This window comes from Terrapene carolina, unplaced genomic scaffold, assembly GCF_002925995.2.
Source record: "Terrapene carolina triunguis isolate 2854851 unplaced genomic scaffold, T_m_triunguis-2.0 Scaffold88, whole genome shotgun sequence".
In the NCBI taxonomy this organism is placed as follows: domain Eukaryota; kingdom Metazoa; phylum Chordata; order Testudines; family Emydidae; genus Terrapene; species Terrapene triunguis.
The window spans coordinates 8,424,499-8,447,623 of record NW_020664439.1 but is presented as its reverse complement, the minus strand read 5'-3'; the positions used below and the strand labels follow the sequence as shown (position 1 = coordinate 8,447,623).

At 37.8% G+C, this 23,125-nt stretch overlaps 1 protein-coding gene across 2 annotated transcripts in view; it reads left to right on the top strand.

Moving 5' to 3' along the window:
* PIK3CB (phosphatidylinositol-4,5-bisphosphate 3-kinase catalytic subunit beta) overlaps positions 1-23,125 on the top strand; it is a 213,856-nt gene that overhangs the window by 106,362 nt on the left and 84,369 nt on the right. For both annotated transcript variants that reach the window (XM_026650133.2, XM_026650134.2), the window contains exons 3-5: positions 1,328-1,511; positions 14,123-14,348; positions 20,811-21,034. In XM_026650133.2, the coding sequence (XP_026505918.1) occupies positions 1,359-1,511; positions 14,123-14,348; positions 20,811-21,034 (603 nt within the window). In that variant the 5' untranslated portion in view covers positions 1,328-1,358. The remainder of the gene's footprint in view (positions 1-1,327; positions 1,512-14,122; positions 14,349-20,810; positions 21,035-23,125) is intronic.

The window sequence follows — 23,125 nt, the reverse complement described above, 5'->3', positions numbered from 1 at the left end:
ATAATCCTTAATCACTCTATTTGTGAGTAGGTAGCAGCCAGTGTAAGCTTGTTAAATATAAAAAGTATTTGAAGAGAGATGTTGTTTTTATATTTCTATATTGCTGAACGTTGTATGTACAGCATGCATTTTACCTGCATTAAAAATATTGTTTTAGGAAATGTTGAAAGTAGATGTGTTTGGGGGGGATTTCATTTTATCTAACTCAGAATTTGTCATTTTATTATGTTTAAGATATCTGAAAATGACAACTTAAACTTTGATTTTAAATGTCACACATTTTACAACCAGTTTTGAATATAGTGTTAATCAAATCAGTTAGACAATATTTTCAATTTACACATTTCTTTATATGCACCTCAAAAGCAGTGTTTTTTACTCCACTAATGTTGCAGTTCCTCATATTAATAGTTTTTCATTAGTTCAATAGGAAAAAATTAAATATTCCACTCTTGTGCCTTTATTCAATATCACACATATGAATGTAATTGATTTCTTAATCTGTACATTTTAAATTTATATACATGTGAACACCACATTTTATGAAATATGTTAATTTTTATAATCTTAGATTTGATAGCTCAGAAATATTCCCAGTAATATTTAGGATCTTATCTTAGTACAAATATGTACTTTATTATTATTATTATGGTTGTGAACACCTACCTAGAATAGATTGGAATTAGTTGAGACTTTAAATATTGCAGAAATATGTAAACCTTTATGATCATTCCTGATAACATAATAGAATGCAGTAGAACATACATTTCGTTAGAATATACATGCTACCGTATATTCAGATATATAAACAGATTTGTTTGGTCCATTTTCCTATTCATTTGGTATTTTAACCATTTCTAGTCTGTACAAGTTTTTGACCACTACTTTAAACAGAGGTTGGTAGGTAGGTAAATTAGTGAAAAATGTGTATATATAATTAATCGTAGTTGGTAATTTAGGCCTTGATCCTGCAACCACAAAGAAGTACCTTTAGTCACTTGTGTAGTCTCTGAGATGAATAGGAGTACCAGCCTACAAAGTTGATTACTTGCATATATTTGCAGTTATCAGGCATCTCAGGCTCCAGTAGGGTTGCCAACCCTCCAGGATTGTCCTGGAGTCCCCAGGAATTAAAGATTAACCTTTAATTAAAGGTTAATCTTTATGTGATGAAACCTCCAGGAATATGTCCAACCACAATTGATAACCCCTAGGATCCAGTCTTGAAAAATGATTTGTGCAAGCACACCCATACAAAATCTCAGAAGAATTTAAAATGTCTGACTATAAAATGCTGAGTTTTACTGAATTTTAATTTTTTTCCTAGGGCCATGTGGTTATGATATTCAGGTTTCATAATGCCTCCTGCCATGACAGACATCCTTGACATCTGGGCAGTGGATTCACAGATAGGAGCTGATGGCTTAATCTCTGTGGACTTCCTGCTCCCAACTGGAACCTACATCAACCTGGATGTACCTCGAGATGCCACCATATGCCATATTAAACAGGTAAATTAGTGATTGGCTTGCTATTTTAAATGAGCTCCATCGCTGATTTTGTTGAGAAGTACTTTATATATTAAATGTTATTTAAAAGTCTTCTAATAAGCTTTTAGAAGCTTGTTCCTGTCTATGAAACCAAGGTGCAACTTTAAAAAGTGAATAAAATGTAAACTGGTGCAATGTCTTACTTAGACTGTAGACCGCATGAAACAATAGCTCCAAAAAGTGTGAACTGCTCCCATTCTTCTGATCGAGTGTTACCTCTGAAACCTAACGATGACAATTTAAATGTCAGCATTAACTATTTCACTGCTGATTATTTTAGCACAGAATCTAGCCGTGCCCATCTCGCAACCCCAAAATTCTTTCTATGCCTTCTCAGGGACTAAAAACCCCAACCACCCCTTAATCATCAGCCAGAACCTTAGCTTCTCTACATGACAAATCTATGATGAAATTATACATTGTCTCACCCACCCTCAAAAAATCTAAGTTGAAGGCTGAAAGGGTAAGAACATTGCAAAATGAATTAAATTAAATATTCAAATAAATAACACAAGGGCTATTATACTGAATATATTATTTTAATATTTAACTCAAAATGGAGTTTTTTTAAATTTAGAAATCCTGCAAGTTTCATTTAGTCTGCTATAGAAGCATGGGGGCCAGTGTACTCCCAGTTATACCTCCATACATCTGGAGTTACACCATTGACTTCAGTGGAGTAACTCAAGATCTACATTGGTGTGACTGAGAACAGAATTTGTCTCCTGGAGCTTTGCACAGATTTTAGTTTTAGTTCTCTGTGGCATACACCATGTTTTGACTATAAAGATTTAAAGTACTTCTGTTAATATTATTTAAGTAATAAAACAATTTTTTTTCATTTAGCTTATATTTTGGAGGCACACATGGAGTGTGCAGTGTAGAAAATCTGAGCTAGATCTCTAATGTGAGCATGTCTTGCTGTGGCTTTGGAAAATGGAACAATGCATTTAGGTGTGTAGCTGTTGGTTCAGCAAAGAGTATGTATTGTGAATATAACTTTCTTTAAGGGATACAGCTAAATTTAAAAAAATCACACATCTGATTTTTTTACCTGTCGTCAAAAGTTGCACCTAAGATTACTGTAAGCAAAATAGGTTAAAGAAAATGTTTTCCATTTTTCTCAGTTTGTTTCAGGCATCAACAGCATTTTATACCCATATTCAGTTTCCTCTGTAGTAACTCAGTTTGCTATTTGTGTGTGACACAAAAACAAGAGAGACATTCATTGTAAACATAGGTAAATATGACTGTAAAACCCCAACTTTTCTGGAGGACTCAAAGGAAGGTGTAATGTCTGATAGTATTTTAACTATTTTTTTTTAAATTGACAATATTTCCATTTAGAGAGACAAGGTGGGTGAGGTAGTACCAACCCTGTAAGCTCAAAAGCTGTCTCTTTCACCAACAGAAGTTGGTCCAATGAAAGATATTCCCTCACTCACCTTCTCTCTCTAATATCCTTTGGTCAACCTGGCTACAACAACACCGCATACAATATTTCCATTTGACAGTGTTCTTTTCATCTAAGGTCCCTGGGTTCCAGTATGTTGATTGACGGTAGTAGTAATTCTTAGAAGTGTCTTATTTGGGGCATCAGTGTAAAGAGAGTGAAAGCTTTGATTATTAAACGTGTTAAATGCTTTTTTTCCTGTAATGAACTTGGAACATCCTTGCCCATGTGTTCTAGAAACAGCTGGTTTTAATGTTCCTGTAATGTTTGTATCAAAGAGGGCTTTTACCTTTTCCTCCCCCAAGTCTTTAATTACTTTGGGATGTATTACTGTATTTTTATTTTTCAAAAGACAGTGGTGTAAACAGTCCATCCAGCAAATGAATGTCTTGCATAATTGTAAAAGGATGAATAGAATAAACTCTGGTTCCCAACATTCCTAGTTATTTTGTTCTTTAACTTGAAGCAATGGGGCTGATCTGCTTTCGTTTAAGGAGTAGTAGATTGAATGCATGGTAGGGAAGTATATACAAAAACAGTCTTCTGCATTCTTAAACTCAAAGGTCATAAAACTGACTTGTAAGAGACCTCTTTGCTGATATCCATGCACAGGTACTGTACTGTGCTTTTATAAAGTATAAAAAATATTAGGTGGGATTTCAGATTTATTTTGTACCATGGATCTGAAGTTCATATAATATTCTAATTTCTAACCTAAGTTTGGTGCCATATTTTGACTGTTGAGGTGTAGCATATCTAAGTGCTCTACCTCAGTAAAAGACTTCTTTAAAAGAGGGACTAACAGGCCTAAATCTTACCCATACATTGGTTTTATGTTTGTTTCTTAGAGATTTCAGTATCAGTCCTTTTAAAGCAGGGCTGATAAAGACCCACATCCTCAGCTGGAAGATCCACAAAGAAACCCAAGGTGCTATGTTCGTTGTCATCACGGATGCACAAATGAACCTATTCCTTTAGCTCTACTGTCTGTCTTTTATTATTACTTTTATTTATCGAGGACAATACAGATATAGGAGAAGTTGTTTCTCTGAGGAGGTTATGGCCTAGTTATATGGTCTGCTTTTGTTAGGAGTCAGACTATTAAAATAGTTATAAATGTTCCTTGGCCATAAGGATGGTGATCATGAAAAAGGCATTAAAAAGCTTTTAACTTGAGATACTCAGTGAGCCTCTTTGATCCAACAGTAAAGTAGAGGGGCTCCTTACTTTCCATGTGTCTAGGGAATACCCAGTGTTCAAATTACAGATTGTATTTGTACAAATTACAGATTACAAATTTCAAGTGCTTATGGTTTCAGGAGTGGAAAGAAACATCTCACCTTACTTCATTTAAATTATATTTTTCACTCAAACTCTGCAGGATTGCCATGGACTTCATTCCTAAACGATGACACAGTCTGAAACTTTCAATGGGCTTCTAAATCTACAATAGAATACCTCTGTTCCCTTCCTGTTCTCCTCCCTCCTCCATCTTGCCTCAGAGCTTAAAATAAGGGGACTCTTTCGCTGCTTGGGGCACCCTATCTTACTTGTCTTGGCTAATGAGAGACAGAGAGGCAGTGAGAGACAGAAAGGCATCCTTTAAAAAGTGGAAGTTAAATCCTAGTGAGGGAAATGGAAAGGAGCATAAACGCTGGCAAATGAAGTGTAAAAATATAATTAGGAAGGCCAAAAAAGAATTTGAAGAACAGCTTGCCAAAGAATCAAAAAGTAATAGCAAAAATTTTTTTAAATACATCAGAAGCAGGAAGCCTGCTAAATAATCAGTGAGGCCACTGGACGGTTGAGATGCTAAAGGAGCACTCAGTGACGCTAAGGCCATTGGAGAGAAACTAAATGAATTCTTTGCATCAGTCTTCACGGCTGAGGCTATGAGAGAGATTCCCAAAACTGAGCCGTTCTTTTTAGGTGACAGATCTGAGGAACTGTCCCAGATTGAGGTGTCATTAGAGGAGTTTTGGAAACAAACTGATAAATTAAACAGTAATAAGTCACCAGGACCAGATGGTATTAACCCAAGAGTTCTGAAGGAACTCAAATGTGAAATTGCAGAGCTACTAACTGTAGTTTGTAACCTATCCTTTAAATCAGCTTCTGTACCAAATGACTGGAGGATGGCTAATTTTTAAAAAGAGCTCTAGAGGTGATCCTGGCAATTTACAGGCCGGTAAGCCTGACTTCAGTACTGGACAAACTGGTTGAAACTATAGTAAAGAACAAAATTGTCAGGCTCATAGATGAACATAACTTGTTGGGGAAGTGTGAACAATTCTTTGAGGGGGTCAACAAGCATGTGAACAAGGGGGTGCAGTGGATATAATGTACTTAGATTTTCAATAAGCCTTTAATAAGGTCCCTCACCATAGGGTCTTAAGCAAAGTAAGCTGTCATGGGATAAGAGGGAAAGTCCTCTCATGGATTGGTGACTGGTTAAAAGATAGGAAACAAAGGGTAGGAATAAATGGCCGGTTTTCAGAATGGAGAGAGGTAAATAGTAGTGTCCCCCATAGGTTTGTACTGGGACCAGTCCTATTCAGCATACTCATAAATGATCTGGAAAAAGGGGTAAACCGTGAGTGGCAAAATTTGCAGATGATACAAAACTACTCAAGATAGTTAAGTCCCAGGCAGACTGCGAAGACCTACAAAAAGATATCGCAAAACTGGGTCACTGGGCAACGGAATGGCAGATGAAATTCAATGTTGATAAATGCAAAGTAATATATATTGGAAAACATAATCCCAACTATACATATAAAATGATGGGGTCTAAATTAGCTGTTACCACTCAAGAAAGAGATCTTGGAGTCATTGTGGATAGTTCTCTGAAAACATCTACTCAATGTGCAGTGGCAGTCAAAAAAGGGGTCTATTAAAAGAGTGGGTGAGTAAGGTTCTGTGGCCTACAATGTACATGAGGTCAGACTAGATGATCATGATGGTCCCTTCCCTTTTAGAGATGGGGTAATTGAGCCACAGAGCCATTAGTTCTCTGCTGCCCTGCCCCTTGTGTAGTCATTTACACATGTACAGATCAGAATGGAAGCATCATACACCCACATTGCACTGATGTACATGACTACACAAAATACAGGACAGTCAAGAATTGGGGCCATAGAGATTGCGACTCGCCCAGGCAGTCTGTGGCATTATTGGGAACTGAATCAAATCTATGGAATCCCAGTCTGCTGCCCATCTCTCTGGATAATGTGCAAGACAGATTGTAGACAATAAAATTATGCAAGAAGATAGTGGTTTTTAACTGTAATACATGAAAAAAGACACACAACTTCAGATTTGTGAATCCAGGGATCAGTGACCCTAAAATAGTCTGAGTTTTGAAATTATGTGGGAATTGTTTTGCCAGGAGAACTTTTAAGAAAATGAAGAAAATTCTGAAGTAGTTCATCTGACAGTTGGAAACTGGATATGTATTGAAGTTTACTTTTCATTCAGGCCCTGTTTAATTTTCATATATATCAGTAAAATCACAAATGGATATTTTTGTTCGTTTCTAAATTTTTAATGAAATTTTCTTAAATTTCTTTTAGTCTTAATATATTATCTCTCCCTCCCACCCCGCACCTCCCATTGACCCTTTCGGCTGCTAATTCTGTGCTCTCCTTTCCCCTCATATTTTAAGCACATAACTCGAGGTTCCTCGTTCATAAATCAAGCCGCGGCTATTTAATTTACATCCAATGAGACTTGCAGCCATCAAATTCAAATATATTCATTTAAGGCTTCATTTTGTTAAGTTTCCCTCTCCTATCTGGCCCTTTGAATAAAGCATTAATTGTATTAAACACCTCTTTTAATTCAATTTTGAGAGAGGATAAAGTCTTAGTAATAAGTAATTATGAAGCCACCTGAAAGAGGCCTGCTGTTAATATTTGATGTGCAAAAAATATACACTTTAAAGTCTTTTTGTAATTGGATTTATTTTTTGTCTGTCCATGCTTGACAAATATGAAGAACATTTACAAATTTATACTGATTAAACAGCTGTGGCATTGTATGTGCCAAGAGCACTCATGTTTTGTTCCATATCAACTTGAAGTGTTTCATAAAATGCACTGAAAGTAACATTTTTGTGGCTTTTCTTAAAGTATAAAAAGTGGAATCATTTTGGTGCTGTTTTCCATATGAAGAACTCAGCCTCTAGGGCTGATAAACATAAAGATGGAAATTCAGTATTGGAAGGTCAAGAGCAACTTCCCTATAGCCAAAAGAATCATGCAAGTGTTTTACAATGGAAACTTCAGTGGAGATTCTTAATTCCAGTCTCAAAAAGTGTTAGTGGAATATAAGCAAACATTGCAGAGCATAACAGTTGGAGACTTGAGAAATATACCTTTTGTTTCTAGCAACACAGAATTGGATGTCTTTCAAACCCAGCTTTCTTTACTGTAAATAAACAATAGCCCTATTTTATTCAAATTAGATGCATGGACTGACTTGGTCATCTAGTGAGACAGCTCAATTGATCTTGATTTAAAGTGCATTTCTCCAAAGCTGGAGCAGGGACCCAGAGAATGACCAGCAAAATGATTATTTGAAGCAACACTTCTCTCCTACCTCTGGCCTTAATTGGTCTCAAGCGCCACTTCAGGGGGTTAGAGGTGCATGTATCACCTGTTAAAAATAACCTAAAAATAAATATATAAATTAAATTTTAAAAAAGTAATATATATATAAAAAAAATAGTAAAGGAGGTTTCTAGCCCTCTCATTGTGGACAGCCTTCACAATACGAAAAACTTTCTACCTGAATGCTTTATTTATATTGTGAAGGCTGTCCACAATGAGAGGGCTAGAAACCTCCTTTACTACAGAAGCAAACTAGCTGAGATTAGTATTGATATTTTACAGGTCTCAAAAATCAAGGGAATCCCAGTTGCAAACTTCAGAGCTCCAAAGATCATCCTTTTATTTTCCCTCAGGCTGGTAGAGTCATAGAAATGGTATGTTCAGCTTCCACTGGAGATCCTTATATTGCTGTATAAAAAATCACCTGCTAAGTAAAGTAGGATTTTTAATTTGCTCCAGAGGGAGACTTTGACCAGAGAGATGACCAGATTTGTAGACAAAGTGGGGAATTAAAAAGTCAGGATAAAAGGGGAAGACTTTCAGGACTTTGGCAGAGATGTAAAGGAACCCAAGTCCCCCTAAAAAGGAGGAAAAAACCTCATGCCTATTGTCTAAATAGGCTAGGTGGGTCAGAGGAATGCTAATGAAATAATGAAGCCTTTTCACTTCTAATTCAATGGTTTAAATAGAGTATATGTCAGCAGTGATCTATGGGCTCCTAAACTACCATTGGATGGTTGTGACTATGTGAAACAGGGTGGTTTTCTCAAACCATTCCTTAGTGAACAAGTGACCACAGCACAGTCAGCGCCCTTGTTGGCATTCGTCAGCATGTCAGAGGCCAATAATTGAATAACCATGAAGACTGAATTATTTTTTTAATCTGCAGAGGTGGTCCTTCCAGATAATGGCTGCAGAACATAGAGAAGGTGATCTAGGGACATCTGCAGTGCAGGTACCTTGCTTTTGAGAGGGAAATCCTCTGTTCAAAGAATTGTCAGTGTAGTACATTTAAGGGTCTGCAGTATGAGATATTTTAGTTTCCAGTGAGCTGATTATGAGAAGTGTATTGACATGGTGGTGGCGTAATGTTTTTGTCTTCATAAAATAAGACATTCTGTACCTATTAAAATAATTTCATATGCAGTTGTTCTCTTGTATTTTAGAGTAAATGACATCTTCACTAATAATTGAATACTTAAATGAAAAGGGGAATAAATTTTACATTGCAGTCAAATAAATGTATGGTGGAAACCCTAGAAGATAGGAAGAGTGCCAACGTGCCAATATTCCAAAAGGGCAGGTGGGATGACCCAGGTAACAATGAACTGATTAGCCTGACATTATTTCTAAGTGAAATAATGGAAAAATCCATATGTCATTAAGCTGATAAAGAATTAAAGGATAGGAATATAATGTCAACATGGTTTTACAGAAAACTGTTCTCGTCAAACATCTTATTTTGTTCTTTGAGATTACACGGGTTTACAAAATACGATTGTGTAGATGTAATATATTTAGACATTTTTGTAAAGTGTTTGACTTAGTACTTCACAACATTTTGATTAAAAATTAGCATAAATAATATGATATCAATAGAGCATATGTTAAATGGGTTAAGTGGCTAAGTGACAGTTCTCAAAAAGTAGTCATCCGTGGGGGTGTCATCATCGAATGGGGGTGTTCTGAGGGAGGTGTCATAGGGATCTGTATGAGGCCCAGTGCTATTAAACAGTTTTATCAATGATCTAGAAGTAGATACTGTGGATAAAATACTGACACAAAGATTGGTGAAGTGATAAATAATGATGGGGCCAGGGCAATCGTACAGAGTGATCTGGGTTGCTTGGTAACCTGGGCTTATCCAAATAAAATGCATTTTAATACAGCCAAATGCAAAATTATACATTTAGGAAAAAGGAATGCAGGCCATATCTGTAGAATGGGGGAACTGTTCCTTGGAAAGCACTGACTCTGAAAAGAATGAGATCATTTGAATGTATAAACAAGAGTAGTGAGTTAGGAGTAGGGAGTTCGTTTTACCTCTTTATATGGCACTGGTGAGGCCTATTCTGGAATACTATATTTGCTTCCTATTTTTAAAAGGATGTTGAAAAACTGGAAAAGATGGAGTAAAGGGCCAAAAATGATTTGAGGACTGGAGAAAATGCCAGTGAGATACTTAGAGCTCAGTCTGGTTAACTAATCAAAATAGATTGAGATGTGAAAGTTTAAATACTTTCACGGCGAGAAAATGCAGATAACAAAAGTGTTCTTTAGTTTAGTGGAGAAAAGCATCACAAGAACCAATGGCTGGAAGCTGAAGCCAGACAACAAAAAAATAGAAATAAGACACAGATTTTTAACAATGAGGGTACTTGTGCATTTGAACAAACTACCAAGGGAATTGTTGGGATTCTGTATCTCTTGATGTTTTCTTATCAAGACTGGATGCCTTTCTGAAAGATATGCTTTAGCCAAATGCAAGTTATTAATGCTCAATACAGAGGTGATATTGGGTGAAATTTTAAAGGCCTGTAATATACAGGTGGTTAGACTAGATGATTTAATGGTCCCTTCTGGCCTTAAAAATCTATGGAAAAACTGGCTCTACTCAACAGAAGCACTTTGAAGGGTTCTTTGTTTAGCCGAAGATTTAAAATACTTTTGAGATCACACTATTGGTTCTTCAGTTCTTGTTCCAAAAAAGCTTTAGGAAAGCTAGGATATAAAACTTTATACACAAGACTTGAACAGTAGCTGAAGAGACAGAACTCCTTTTCTGTGAATGATTTCAGCTTTCCTGTTATGATGCTTATATCGATGCAATTTAGGAAAGTGTAAAAATGAAAGTAGCTTTAAAAAAAATCTAAATTAAAGGATGTCAGTGAAATATTAACTAGTTTTCCATGTTGAAATGAATAGGTGCAGTGTAACTCAATGTTGGGGGCCTGATTCTGAAGTTATGTGCACTTGTGTAAATTAGCAGTAACTCCAGTGGTATTCATCTGGAGAAAAAAACAATGGAAGATTAGAATTGGGCTCATCGTCCATGCTGACCTTTATGAATAGTGGGTTACCTGTAAAAGGCTATTTTATTGTCCTTCTTTACATTTTTCTTTGAAACCCACTTGTGTCATGGTGCCTACAAACGTAACCGTGGTTAGGCGTCCTGTGACCACTGCTTATCTTATTGATTCTAATAGTCTCATTGTTAGTCTAATATTCTAATAGTCTTGTGCTCCCCACCAGTTTGTCATATCAATCTACAGTAGAACCTCAGAGTTACGAACACCTCAGGAATGGAGGTTGTTCATAACTCTGAAATGTTCATAATTCTGAACAAAACGTTCTGGTTGTTCTTTCAAAAGTTTACAGCTGAACATTGACTTAATACAGCTTTGAAACGTTACCATTGTGACGGGTTCGGTCACAGAGACCCCCTTGGGACTGTCACCTGATGTGCTGAAACTACCTCTGAGCCCATTTTCTCTGCCAGCTTGGGACTCCAGAACCCTGCCTTGTTGAGCCACACATGCTAGTCTGCTGCAACACAGACCCAGGTCTGAACCACGCCCCCAAAGCTGCAGGCTTTAACAGAAAACCATTCAGCAGGTACTCCCGTCTCCAGCACCCAACACCCAGTTCCCAATGGGATCCAAACCCCAAATAAATCCGTTTTACTCTGTATAAAGCTTATACAGGGTAAACTCATAAATTGTCTGCCCTCTATAACACTGATAGAGAGATATGCACAGCTGTTTGCTCCCCCAGGTATTAATCACTTACTCTGGGTTAATTAATAATCAAAAGTGATTTTATTAAGTATAAAAAGTAGGATTTAAGTGGTGTCAAGTAATAACAGGCAGAACAAAGTAAGTTACCAAGCAAAATAAAACAAAACACACAAGTCTAAGCCTAATACATTAAGAAACTGAATACAGGTAAATCTCACCATTAGAGATGTTCCAAAAAGCTTCTTTCACAGATTAGACTCCTTCCTAGTCTGGACCCAATCCTTTCCCCTGGTACAGACCTTGTTAGTTCCAGCAGGCATCTTAGGTGAAAAGCAGGGGATTTCACATGACTGGGGACCCTTCTGTTCTGTTCCACCCCCTTTGATATCTTTGGCACAAGGTGGGGATCTTTTGTCTCTCTGGGTTCCCACCTCTCCTTCTAAATGGAAAAGCACTAGGTTTAAGATGGATTCCAGTACCAGGTGACATGGACACATGTCCTGTGAGACCCCAAGCCTCCATTCTTCCTGGACTGACTCACAGGAAGGCTTGGAAGTAAACAGAGCCATTTACAAACAATTGTCCTAGTTAGTCAATGGCAAGATTCCAAGCCACCATTAATGGCCCACACTTTGCATAATTACAATAGGACTTCAGAGTTATACTTCATATTTCTAGTTACAGATACAAGAATGGATACATGCATACAAATAGGATGAACACACTCAGTAGATTATAAGCTTTGCAGTGATACCTTACAAGAGACCTTTTGCATAAAGAATATTCCAGTTACATTATATTCACACTTATAAACATATTTTTATAACATATGGAGTGCATCACAACCATGCAAACAAAAAATTCAGCTTTCTCTTTATTTTTTCAGTAGTTTACGTTTAACACAGTACTGTACTGTTTGCCTTTTTATTATTTTTTTGGGGGGGGTTTCTGCTGCTGCCTGATTGCATACTTATGGTTCCAAATGAGGTGTTTGAGTGACTGTTCAGTTCATAACTCTGGTGTTCGTAACTCAGGTTCTACTGTATTGTGTTAGATGAAACTTCGATTGTAAGCTCCTTTGGGCAGGGATATAATTTATATGTTTGTACCTAGTACAGCGAGGCTCTGGCGTTTAGTGTATCTGTCTCTTGTTTATTATGATAACAACAAAAAATGAAGAAATATGGGTACAATTGTATCACAGATAATCATGTTTACTAAATATACACAAACATGCAAGGCCTAGCTACATACATACTGCTGATGTGGCTTCTAAAACATTGAATGGGTCACAAACTATTTAAAGGGTAGCTACCCTATCCCTATAACACTACAGTATCTCAAACACAAGAAGAAAATACCGAAAGTTCATTTTTTGGTTTGATATACTGGTAATTTAAATGTAATAGATAGATGGCATGAAAATTGGTCAAAAGACTTAGTCTGAATTTTTATGGGAAGAAATTGTTGATGGGAAATGTGTTTGCCAAAGGGTAAGGATTTTTTTTTTTTTTACTCAGCATAGTGATAAAATAAAACCCACAGCTTATTGGAATTACTGAAAAAAGCATGAGACCTGTATAGTATCAGTTGTTTAGCCCAACCACTTTATGTACATAGCTGTGATTTTTAGAACTGTGGAAAGAATTAATATTAAATGGAAACCAATGGATACAATTATTTCAGTCTTTTATTTTTTGAAATTCTCAACATGTCTCCCCTTTGCTCACACCCTGTCCCCTCCCGCTACTATCTTCTAGATTTTTCACTGTGAATGAGACTAGGAGGAAAAAATGATCCGCAAAAATTTTTGGGAAAGGAGATGGTTGAGATGTGGGGGGGTGGAGGGAGGCACCAGAGTGGATGGAGGAGAGTGACAGCTTGCTGACCAGCACAAAGGAGCTCTGGTTCTAGGATCTGTCTGTGCTCTGTTATTATTTTAAATCCTCGTCTTCACTACTTTAAAAAAAAAAACAGAGAAAAAAAAAAGTGAATTTTAACTCCGGTTTCTCCAGGTAAAAATGCAATGAAGATAAGGCATGTTAGTTTTACCACCAGGTAAACTAGGAGAAGTCAGTATTATACATCCCCATGGGGGCTGACCTCTCCTAGTTTGCCTCACATAAAACTACTGTGCCTTCTCTTCACTACGATTTTATCTGGAGGTAGCTCACATGCCTTAGTTACCCTGAGATAAAAATATACCTTTTTTTAGCAGTAAAGACAAGGCCTAATAAATACACTGGTATGTAGCTATAAAAATTTAATAAGCTGGCAAACAGTTCAGCCAGTTTTTCACTGTATGTTGATTTTCTAGTATACCTCTACCCCGATATAACGCTGTCCTCGGGAGCCAAAAAATCGTACTGCGTTATAGGTGAAACCGCGTTATATTCAACTTGCTTTCATCTGCCGGAGTGCGCAGCCCCGCCCCCCTGGAGTGCTGCTATATCGGGTCGCGTTATATCGGGGTAGAGGTGTATTATAATTCAGGAGCACATTCTAGTGCTCAATTTACCTTCTCTCTCTCTCTCTCTCTCTCTCTCTCTCTCTCTCTCTCTCTCTCTCTCTCTTACTAGTATTGATATGGCCCCATCAATGTAGTATCTGAATGTCTCACAATGGTCTGATTCTGAAATCAATGAGACTGTGCCATTAGGATAAAGCCCTAACATTGTGAAGAATATCAGCTTTCCGAAGATAAATTTTAAGCTTAACCCTCAACATTGCTTTTGGTACCTTAATATATGTCTGTCTATTTCTTATTTGCAGCTACTATGGAAGCAGGCACACAGCTACCCTCTATTTCATCTCCTTATGGAGATTGACTCTTACATGTTCTCATGTGTGAACCAGACGGCTGTACGTGAAGAACTAGAGGATGAAACGCGAAGGCTGTGTGATGTTAGACCCTTTCTTCCTGTCCTCAAACTAGTGACAAGGAACTGTGACCCAGGGGAAAAATTGGATTCCAAAATAGGTGTCCTTATAGGAAAAGGTAATTTTGAATTTTTTCTCTTTTGTTTTATTTGGAAAAGGGAGGGAGAATTTATTTTGTGTAAGTTAGTTTCACAGAGACCAGGATATCTCTGCCTCAGCCCTTATCTTCTAGAACTACCCATTCTAAAGCAGATCGAAAATGTAACTTTAAAAAAATTCAAAACACCATTATAACACTAACACCAGAAGTTTCAAAAATTGTAGTGAAGTCATTTTTGTAACCAGAATAAATAGAATTAACAAAAACAAATGATACAGTGTATTTCTGAGCAATTATCGCACATATCTGGTGAAGTCACAATGCACAAGAATGAAGTTCAAGTGGCTGGAACCATCTGAAAAGTGCAAGAGACATGAAGTGGATAAAGTGCCTTACTGCTAGTTTGAAATATAATTTAACAAAAATAATAAAAATCCAAGTCACTTCTGATTAATGATGACAGTGGCATGACATTTACAGCCACTTAGATCAATTTTCTGAAGATATGCTCTTTAATGGCTTCTCAGGCCTGGTCTACACTACGACTTTAATTCGGATTTAGCAGCGTTAATCCGAATTAACCCTTCACCCGTCCACACTACAGAGCCAGTTAATTCGAATTAAAGGGCACTTAAAATCGATTTCTGTACTCCACCTCGACGAGCGGAGTAGCGCCTAAATCGATTTTGTTAATTCGAATTAGGGTTAGTGTGGCCGCACACCACCGAATTACTGTGGTTAAATTAATGGGGTAGTGTGGCCGCACACCACCGAATTAATGTGGTTAAAAACCGAATTAATGTGCTTAGTGTGGCCGCGCACAATCGAATTTATACAACCTGTTTCCCAAATTCGAATTATCTAAATTCGGATTAATCCCATAGTGTAGACATACCCTCAGTCTTTGGCCTCCAGCTCCCAGCATGAGATTTAGCAGAACTCCCTAACTCAAAGAAGTTTGACTTCTGAGACAGAAGAAGCACTCAGCACAGACCTCCCTGCTTGCACTGTTCGTGCTCCTCCAACTGCGGCTACTTCAGCCTTAGCCAGTCCCTGATTGACCATAATCAGGCAAGAAGTTTCCTGCAGAGAGCCAAAAAGAACAGAGATGAAAGAGCTGATATGATAGTGATAATAGTTGTAGCTCCTGCCTAATCACAATCAAAAAGCATATGGCTCGAAGTTTATAAGGGTAGTGGTAGTGACCTTTGCTAGTCAGGGATTCGTAGAACAGGACTCATTTTGAACTATTACTGCCTCAGAAAACCAAAAAGCTTTGGGCTGGGGGAATTCTGCCAGTTTCACACAGGGATCATGAGACCTATAAGTGAGAATCCCATGAGATATTTCCAAAGAAGAATTACAGACAAATATTTTCTGTAAGTGTGTGTGTGTGTGTAGAGGGGGTTATTTTTTATTTTCCTTGTGATACATTTTGCCAGAGAGGAGGCCCCTTGAAACTCACAGTACAGAACTTCTGTATCACATTAACATCTGTCTGAAACAGAAGATCAAGGGTCTACGTCCAATGACATTCCTAACACCTGAGTTGATTTTAAAGGCCTGTTTAGTTGTTTTTAGTGATCAGAAAAAAGTATTCTATGGTGAAGGGTGTTACGATAAGGATCCTAATGTGTGTAAGAAGGTAGTAACTAGGGCTGTCAAGCAATTAAAAAAATTAATTGCGATTAATAATAGAATACTATTTATTTAAATATTTTTGGATAATTTCTACATTTTCAAATATATTGACTTCAATTAAAACACAGAATACAAAGTGTGCAGTGCTCACTTTATATTTATTTTTGATTACAAATATTTACACTGTAAAAAACAAAAGAAACAGTATTTTTCAGTTTACCTAATACAAGTACTGTAGTGCAATCTCTTTGTCATGAAAGTTGAATTTACAAATGTAGAATTATGTACAAAAAAACCCCTGCATTCAAAAATAAAACAATATAAAACTTTGGAGCCGACAAGTCCAGTCAGTCCTACTTCAGCCAATCGCTCAGACAAACAAGTTTGGTTACAATGTGCAGGAGATAATGCTGCCCGCTTCTTTTTACAATGTCACCTGAAAGTGAGAACAGATGTTTGCATGGCACTGTTGTAGCTGGTGTCGCAAGATATTTACATGCCAGATGCACTAAAGATTCAGATGTCCCTTCATGCTTCAACCACCATTCCAGACATACAGGGCCGTCCCTAGCGGGGTGCGAGGCCTGGGGCAGAAATGACGGATTCATCTCTTCCGGGACCGACTGCGCCGGCCAATCACACCAGCCCGCGGGGCCCCCCAAAGTGCAGGGCCCAGAGCGGTCGCCCCAATTCGCCCTACCCAAGGGATGGCTCTGCCAGAGAGCACGCGTCCATGCTGATGATGGGTTCTGCTCAATAACGATCCAAAGCAGAGTGGACCAACACATGTTCACTTTCATCATCTGAGTCAGATGTCACCAGCAGAAAGTTGATTCAATTTTTTGGTTGTTCAGGTTCTGTAGTTTCTGCATCTGAGTGTTGCTCTTTTAAGACTTCTGAAAGCATACTCCATACCTTGTCCCTCTCAGATTTTGGACAACACTTCAGATTCTTAAACCTTGGGTCGAGTGCTGTAGCTATTTTTAGAAATCTCACATTGATACCTTCTTTGCGTTTTGTCAAATCTGCTGTAAAAGTGTTCTTAAAACGAACATGTGCTGGGTCATCATCCAAGACTGCTATAATATGAAATATATGGCAGAATGTGGGTAAAACAGAACAAGAGACATACAATTCTCCCTAAAGGAGTTCAATCACAAATTTAATTAATGCATTATTTATTTTTTTAATGAGCATCATCAGCATGGAAGCATGTCCTCTGGAATGGTGGCGGAAGCATGAAGGGGCATATGAATGTTTAGCATATCTGGCACGTAAATACCTTGCAATGCCAGCTACAAATGTGCCATGCAACAAATGCCTATTCTCACTTTCAGGTGACATTGTAAATAAGAAGCAGGCAGCAGTATCTCCCGTAAATGTAAACAAACTTGTTTGTCTTAGCGATTGGCTGAACAAGTAGGACTGAGTGTACTTGTAGGCTCTAAAGTTTTACATTGTTTGAGTGCAGTTATGTAACAAAAAAAATCTACATTTGTAAGTTACACTTTCATGATAAAGAAATTGCACTACACTACTTGCATGAGTTGAATTGAAAAATACTATTTTTTATCATTTTTTACAGTGCAAATATTTGTAATAAAAATAATAATATAAAGTGAGCACTGTATACTTTCTATTCTGTTTTCATAGAAATCCATATATTTGAAAATGTAGAAAAACATCCAAAAATATTTTAATAAATTTCAATTGGTATTCTACTGTTTAACAGCGTGATTAATCGCCATTTATTTTTTTCAGTTAATTGCGTGAGTTAACTGCGATTAATCGACAGCCCTAGTAGAAACCTATTCTTATTTTGCGTAGTTGGTGGCTTTTTGATTCAGCTAGCTTGGTATGATTCATGGTTTCTTAATAGTTGCACTTAGACATCTTTCAACATACAATGAAAAGCTGTTAAGCTATTTTGTAGAGGCTTAACACTGCTCTGAGTGAATTGCTTTTGTTCTTTTTAGTACAGAATTTTCATCTTTAAATAAATCGTCAAATTATTCACTTGCAGATACAAATGAAGATAAATAGGGACTAGTGAGGTCATACATTGCATAGCAAAACAATGGAGAATTGTTAGTCCTTTTATACAGACTACAAGTTTTGTTTAGGTTTCAGCAGCAAACTGTCGGCTTGTTTGTTCAAACTGACAATGGAGCCATTACTGACATAGCCTGTTTAAACACTCCAAAAATAGTATTCTGAAAGATTATTTGATTAATTATTCCAGTTTTTATGACTCTGCAAGACATTTATGTACAGAGCTAGCCTTGGGCTCCTATTTTGTGCTTTGGAAAAATGATTCATTCCAATATGAACTTTGCCTGGTTCTCAAAAGGTGCTTTAACACAATTTGGAGAATATTTTTCTAAGTGTGAGAGAAATGTGATGTTTGTATATGCCCTTGCTTCATTAGGTATTGAAGAAGTAGAGCTGAGATCTTTCTCCTTTTGGTTTACATAGGTTTAGCAAAGCTACACCAGTGAATTTGGTTTGTGCAAATTTTTAATCTTTTGGTTTTGACTGGAGTATCAGATTTGTACTAATTCAAAAATCACCAAGAGAAATGCTAGAGTAAACTTGTCTGTTTGCTACACCATTAGTTCTTGTAAGCCACCCAGACCATCTTTCCATCCTCTTCTTCTACCTTCTCCCAATTATTTGTGGGAGGGAGAACTGGTGGCTTGCAAACCCTTTCTCCTTGATGTCTTCAAGCTATGTCTGGCCACACTGCTTTACCTACCGTCTGCTGCCTTGCAGGATAGGAGGGAGCAGGGAGGTAAAGTGGTTTAATCTTGCGATCTTTTGGGGTCAGGGAGTAGGAGTGCTCTCTTATTTAGCAGTGACATGGAGAGGCTTTTGTTCTTGCTGTTGAACTGAGTCCTTACCCCAGACTGCATTAACGTTTCTGCTCTCAAAACTGAATTAAAAATTGTATGGAACGCTCAACGCAAAATAGTCAGTTCACTCTTCAGCAGCTCTTCTGGTTCTGCAGGATGAACAGGAATAAAGTGAAGTTAAAACTTACTTACTAAGCAAAATAAGCATAGAATGATAGGACTCGAGAGGTCATCTAGTCCAATCCCCTGCACTCATGGCAGGACTAAGTATTATCTAGACCGGGGTGGGCAAACTCCGACCCACGGGATTTCCAGCTCTGCGGTGCCACGGGCCTCACACCACTCCCAGAAGCGGCCGGCACCATGTCCCTGCTGCCCCTGGCGGAGGGGGGGGGCAGAGGGCTCCGCGCGCTGCCCTTGCCTGTGGGTACCACCCAATGCAGCTCCCATTGGCCAGGAATGGGGAACTGCAGACAATGGGAACTTCGGGGGAGGGCCACGGGGACGTGGTGCCGGCCGCTTCTGAGAGTGGCGCAGGGCCAGGGCAGGCAGGCAGGCCATCCCGGAGCTGCTCCAGGTAAGCAGCGCTGGGCCGGAGCCCGAACCCCTCCTGCACCCCGCAGCCCAACTCCCTGACCTGAGCACCCTGCCTGCACCCCAACCCCCTCCGCACCCCTCCTGCACCCCAACCCCCTCCCCTGAGCCCTCTCGTACATCCCGCACCCCTCCTCTGCCCCATCCCCTTGCCCTGAGCCCCTTCCTGCACACTGTACCCCCTCCCACAGCCTGCACTCCCTCCTGCACCCCAGCCCTACATTCATGGCCCTGCATGCAATTTCCCCACCCAGATGTGGCCCTCGGGCCAAAAAGTTTGCCCACCCTGATGTAGACCATTCCTGATAGGTGTTTGTCTAACCTGCTCTTAAAAATCTCCAATGATGGAGATTCCACAACCTCCCTAGGCAATTTATTTCAGTGCTTAACCACCCTGACAGGAAGTTTTTCCTAATGTCATATATGGATCTGAACAAAAAATCTTAGTCCAGGAGATTTGCCAAACAACCAAATTTTCTGCTGTATGTTTAAGAAGTACCGTTGCTTGTATTTGGCTTCAAGGGGAGGAATCTCAGTTTGGATTATTCATTTTCTATAGATTTCTGAGGTAAAAAAGGCCAAACTCTTCTATCTTCTAGAATTTTTTGTTCAGAATGTCTCTTTAAAATTATTTATCTAAATCCTATTAAAAATGGTAGAGTCCACAAGTAAGATCCAGGGACCATACTCTGGCAAGAAACTGAGGAACTCTCCCCTTTTTGGTAGCTGGGCTGGAGAGCAGGGTTTCTTGCCAGGATGTTGCCCCTAGAACAAATTGGGCTTTGGCTAATAGGTGTCATTAAAACTTTTCAAGCCGTGACTTGGTATAGTTTTAATAAGTCTCTTCATAATCAAGTAAAAATGTTATGAGGTGAAGAGGAACACAAATGTAGCGTTTTAATTGCTTTATTTTAGAAATGGGGTGTGTTTTCTCCCCAATTTTATGCATGACTTTTTGTTCTAGGGCATACAAATTCTATAGAAAAATGCTGTATGCAAAATATTAAGTATCTTGTAATATCTTACATAGGTTGTGGTAGTGACTCCATGGTTAACATTGCATTGTGATTTTCTTTTAGAGCAGGACTAAAGTTCTTTGCATTACTGATTGAATTCCAGGTCTGGTACAAAAACTGTCCTGGAGAGATTAGAATTTTCTGTGCCATCTTGGAAGTAAAAAATGTTTAGGTGGGAAAACATGTGAACTGAGGCTAATGGAATATTCATTTAGCCTTAACTGGTGATTTTCTTTGTTTTTAGTGATTATGTTGATTTAAAAAAAGCACATAAGCAATCTTAACACTGTTAACAAAGGTTTTGAGGGTGTGTGGGTGGGAATAGCTATACAATATTTATGCAACTAAATATTCCTTGTTTGATTGAATCTTTTTAGGCCTCCATGAGTTTGATGCCTTACAAGACCCTGAAGTGAAAGAATTCCGTAGTAAAATGCGGCGAATCAGTGAAGATAAACTCCTGTCGCTTGTGGGCCTGTCTTGGGTTGACTGGCTAAAGCACAGTTATCCACCAGAACAAGAACCCTCAATCCCAGAAAACTTTCAAGATAAACTCTATGGTGGAAATCTTGTAGTGGCCATTCATTTTGATAAGTGCCAGGTAGAGTTACTAGATGCCAGAATAGAAGTCTTTTTACATACATGTACTTTTTGATTTGGGATCACAGTTCATATGTGAACTACACTTCATGTTGGCTTTGACGTGAGACGAACAATCTGCTCTCTTTATTTGTCTTGTAAATAATAGTGCTCATGCACAAACAAAAAACTTTATTTAAAAAATAGTTAATGTTGGAACTTAAGTGTAGTCCAGCTAATAACCCAGAAAATTGCACTTCCTGTCCAGAAGGGAAAAAAGCACTAGTTTCAAGCCAGTTTTATTTTAATTCTCTTTGGATTATTGCTTTCACAAGCATGAAGAGTTACTTTTAGGGGTCCAGCACAAAGAGGTCTTATCTCATGCTTCCCACTGTTCTCCCTTTGCTTTTTTTTTTATAAACTATTTTTATTTAATTAATAAATATAAACAGGTTTACAAATCTTGCCATTTAAATATTAGAAACAAAACAATAATCATTATAACAGTGAGTTATCATTTAAAGAAACATACAGGAATAATCTGCCTATTTAACAGGGTGTTACCTTTTTACAGAATGAGCATAATTACCTCACATATATTGTCATTTCTACTAATTTTATAAAATTGAATAAAATCTCTGATTATACATTTAACAGACCAGGCATGTCTATCAAATATTAATATTAAAAAAAAAAAACCTGGGCAGATGTGCTAATTTTTTGGAGGTGAATGTACTTTGAGTAATGAATACAAGGTACCCCATTATCTAAGTATCTATTTGTCCTCTATTTTGCTGGGTACGTAATTGGTAGTTAACTTTTCCATAACCACAACCTCCCATATTTTTCTGAACCATACCTCTGCTGTTGGAATATTTTTCCTTTTCCGGTGAGATGCTGTGAGTGTCCAAGCACCTACCAGAAGATAAGAGATTAATTCTTCTTTTTGTGCGACTTTCTGCTAGGAAGTCCATGGGGTATTAGTAATAAATATCCATCCACTTGTGATATTTGATTACAGATTGCATCCCAATACTCTCTCATGACAGGACATATCTACCATATATGCACAAAGTGTCATTTTTTTAGAAAATTTCTCCAACACTTATCCCCATTCAATCTATATCTTTTTTAACATGACTGGAATGAGGAACCACTGAAACAGTACCCTAAAGACATTTTCTTCTGTGGTGCTACAGACTGAGGTCACTGGTCCTCTTTTCTAGATCAAATTCTATTCCTCTGGGGTAATTTGTCTATCCTGGTCCTTTCATATGTGGATTTTTTTTTTTATTTTTTTTTTGGTTAGGAAATTTGTCTGCCAACATTGATTATAAATTAGTTTAAAATTTTTGTTTCTTAATCATGGTTGATACTATTACTTGTATTAAAGGTATCTTTCTATATAAAAGTTTTTTTAGAAAGCTGAGAAACGTAATACCTAACTTTGAAAGTATTCATACCCAGGGAAAGTGGGCAACTTAAAGCTAGTTTTGAGTTCTAAACAAGTTAGAAAAGTTTCTTTACTGAATAGGTGACCAACTATTTGTATCCCATCTCTCCCAATCTTTAAAGCTCTCTGGTTTGTGATTAGGTTAAGATCTGGATTTTTTTGAAATGGGTATCATTGGTAAGGGGAAAGCACTTATCTCTAGTTCTATCCCAAACCCATAGAGTAGCCTTTGCTAAAGGATGTGTATAAATTTCTGGAGAGCATATTATTTTATTAATCCATGGTAGCCTAGCAGTGTTTACATTGCCACAATTGTTCTATAACCCAGTGTTTGGCTGGGTTAGAGCTCTCCCAATCCACTACCCTTTGATTTGTTTTAATAATACTATAGAATATTTGGATTAGCTAGTCCCCATTCTGTTCGAGAAGTTCTGTACAAAGTATCTGCACTCACTTGTAGTCTTTTCTTATTCCATATTAATTCTAACAATATCCTCTGTGTTCCTGCTAGGGTTTTATCTGGGATGATCACTAGAAAGATTTTGAAACAAGAAAGATAACATTGGCAAAATATTCATTTTGACTGTGACTGTTCTTTCCAGACAAGAAATTGCATACTTCCTCCAGCACTCCAGATCTTTTTGTTGAAGTAGTGACATT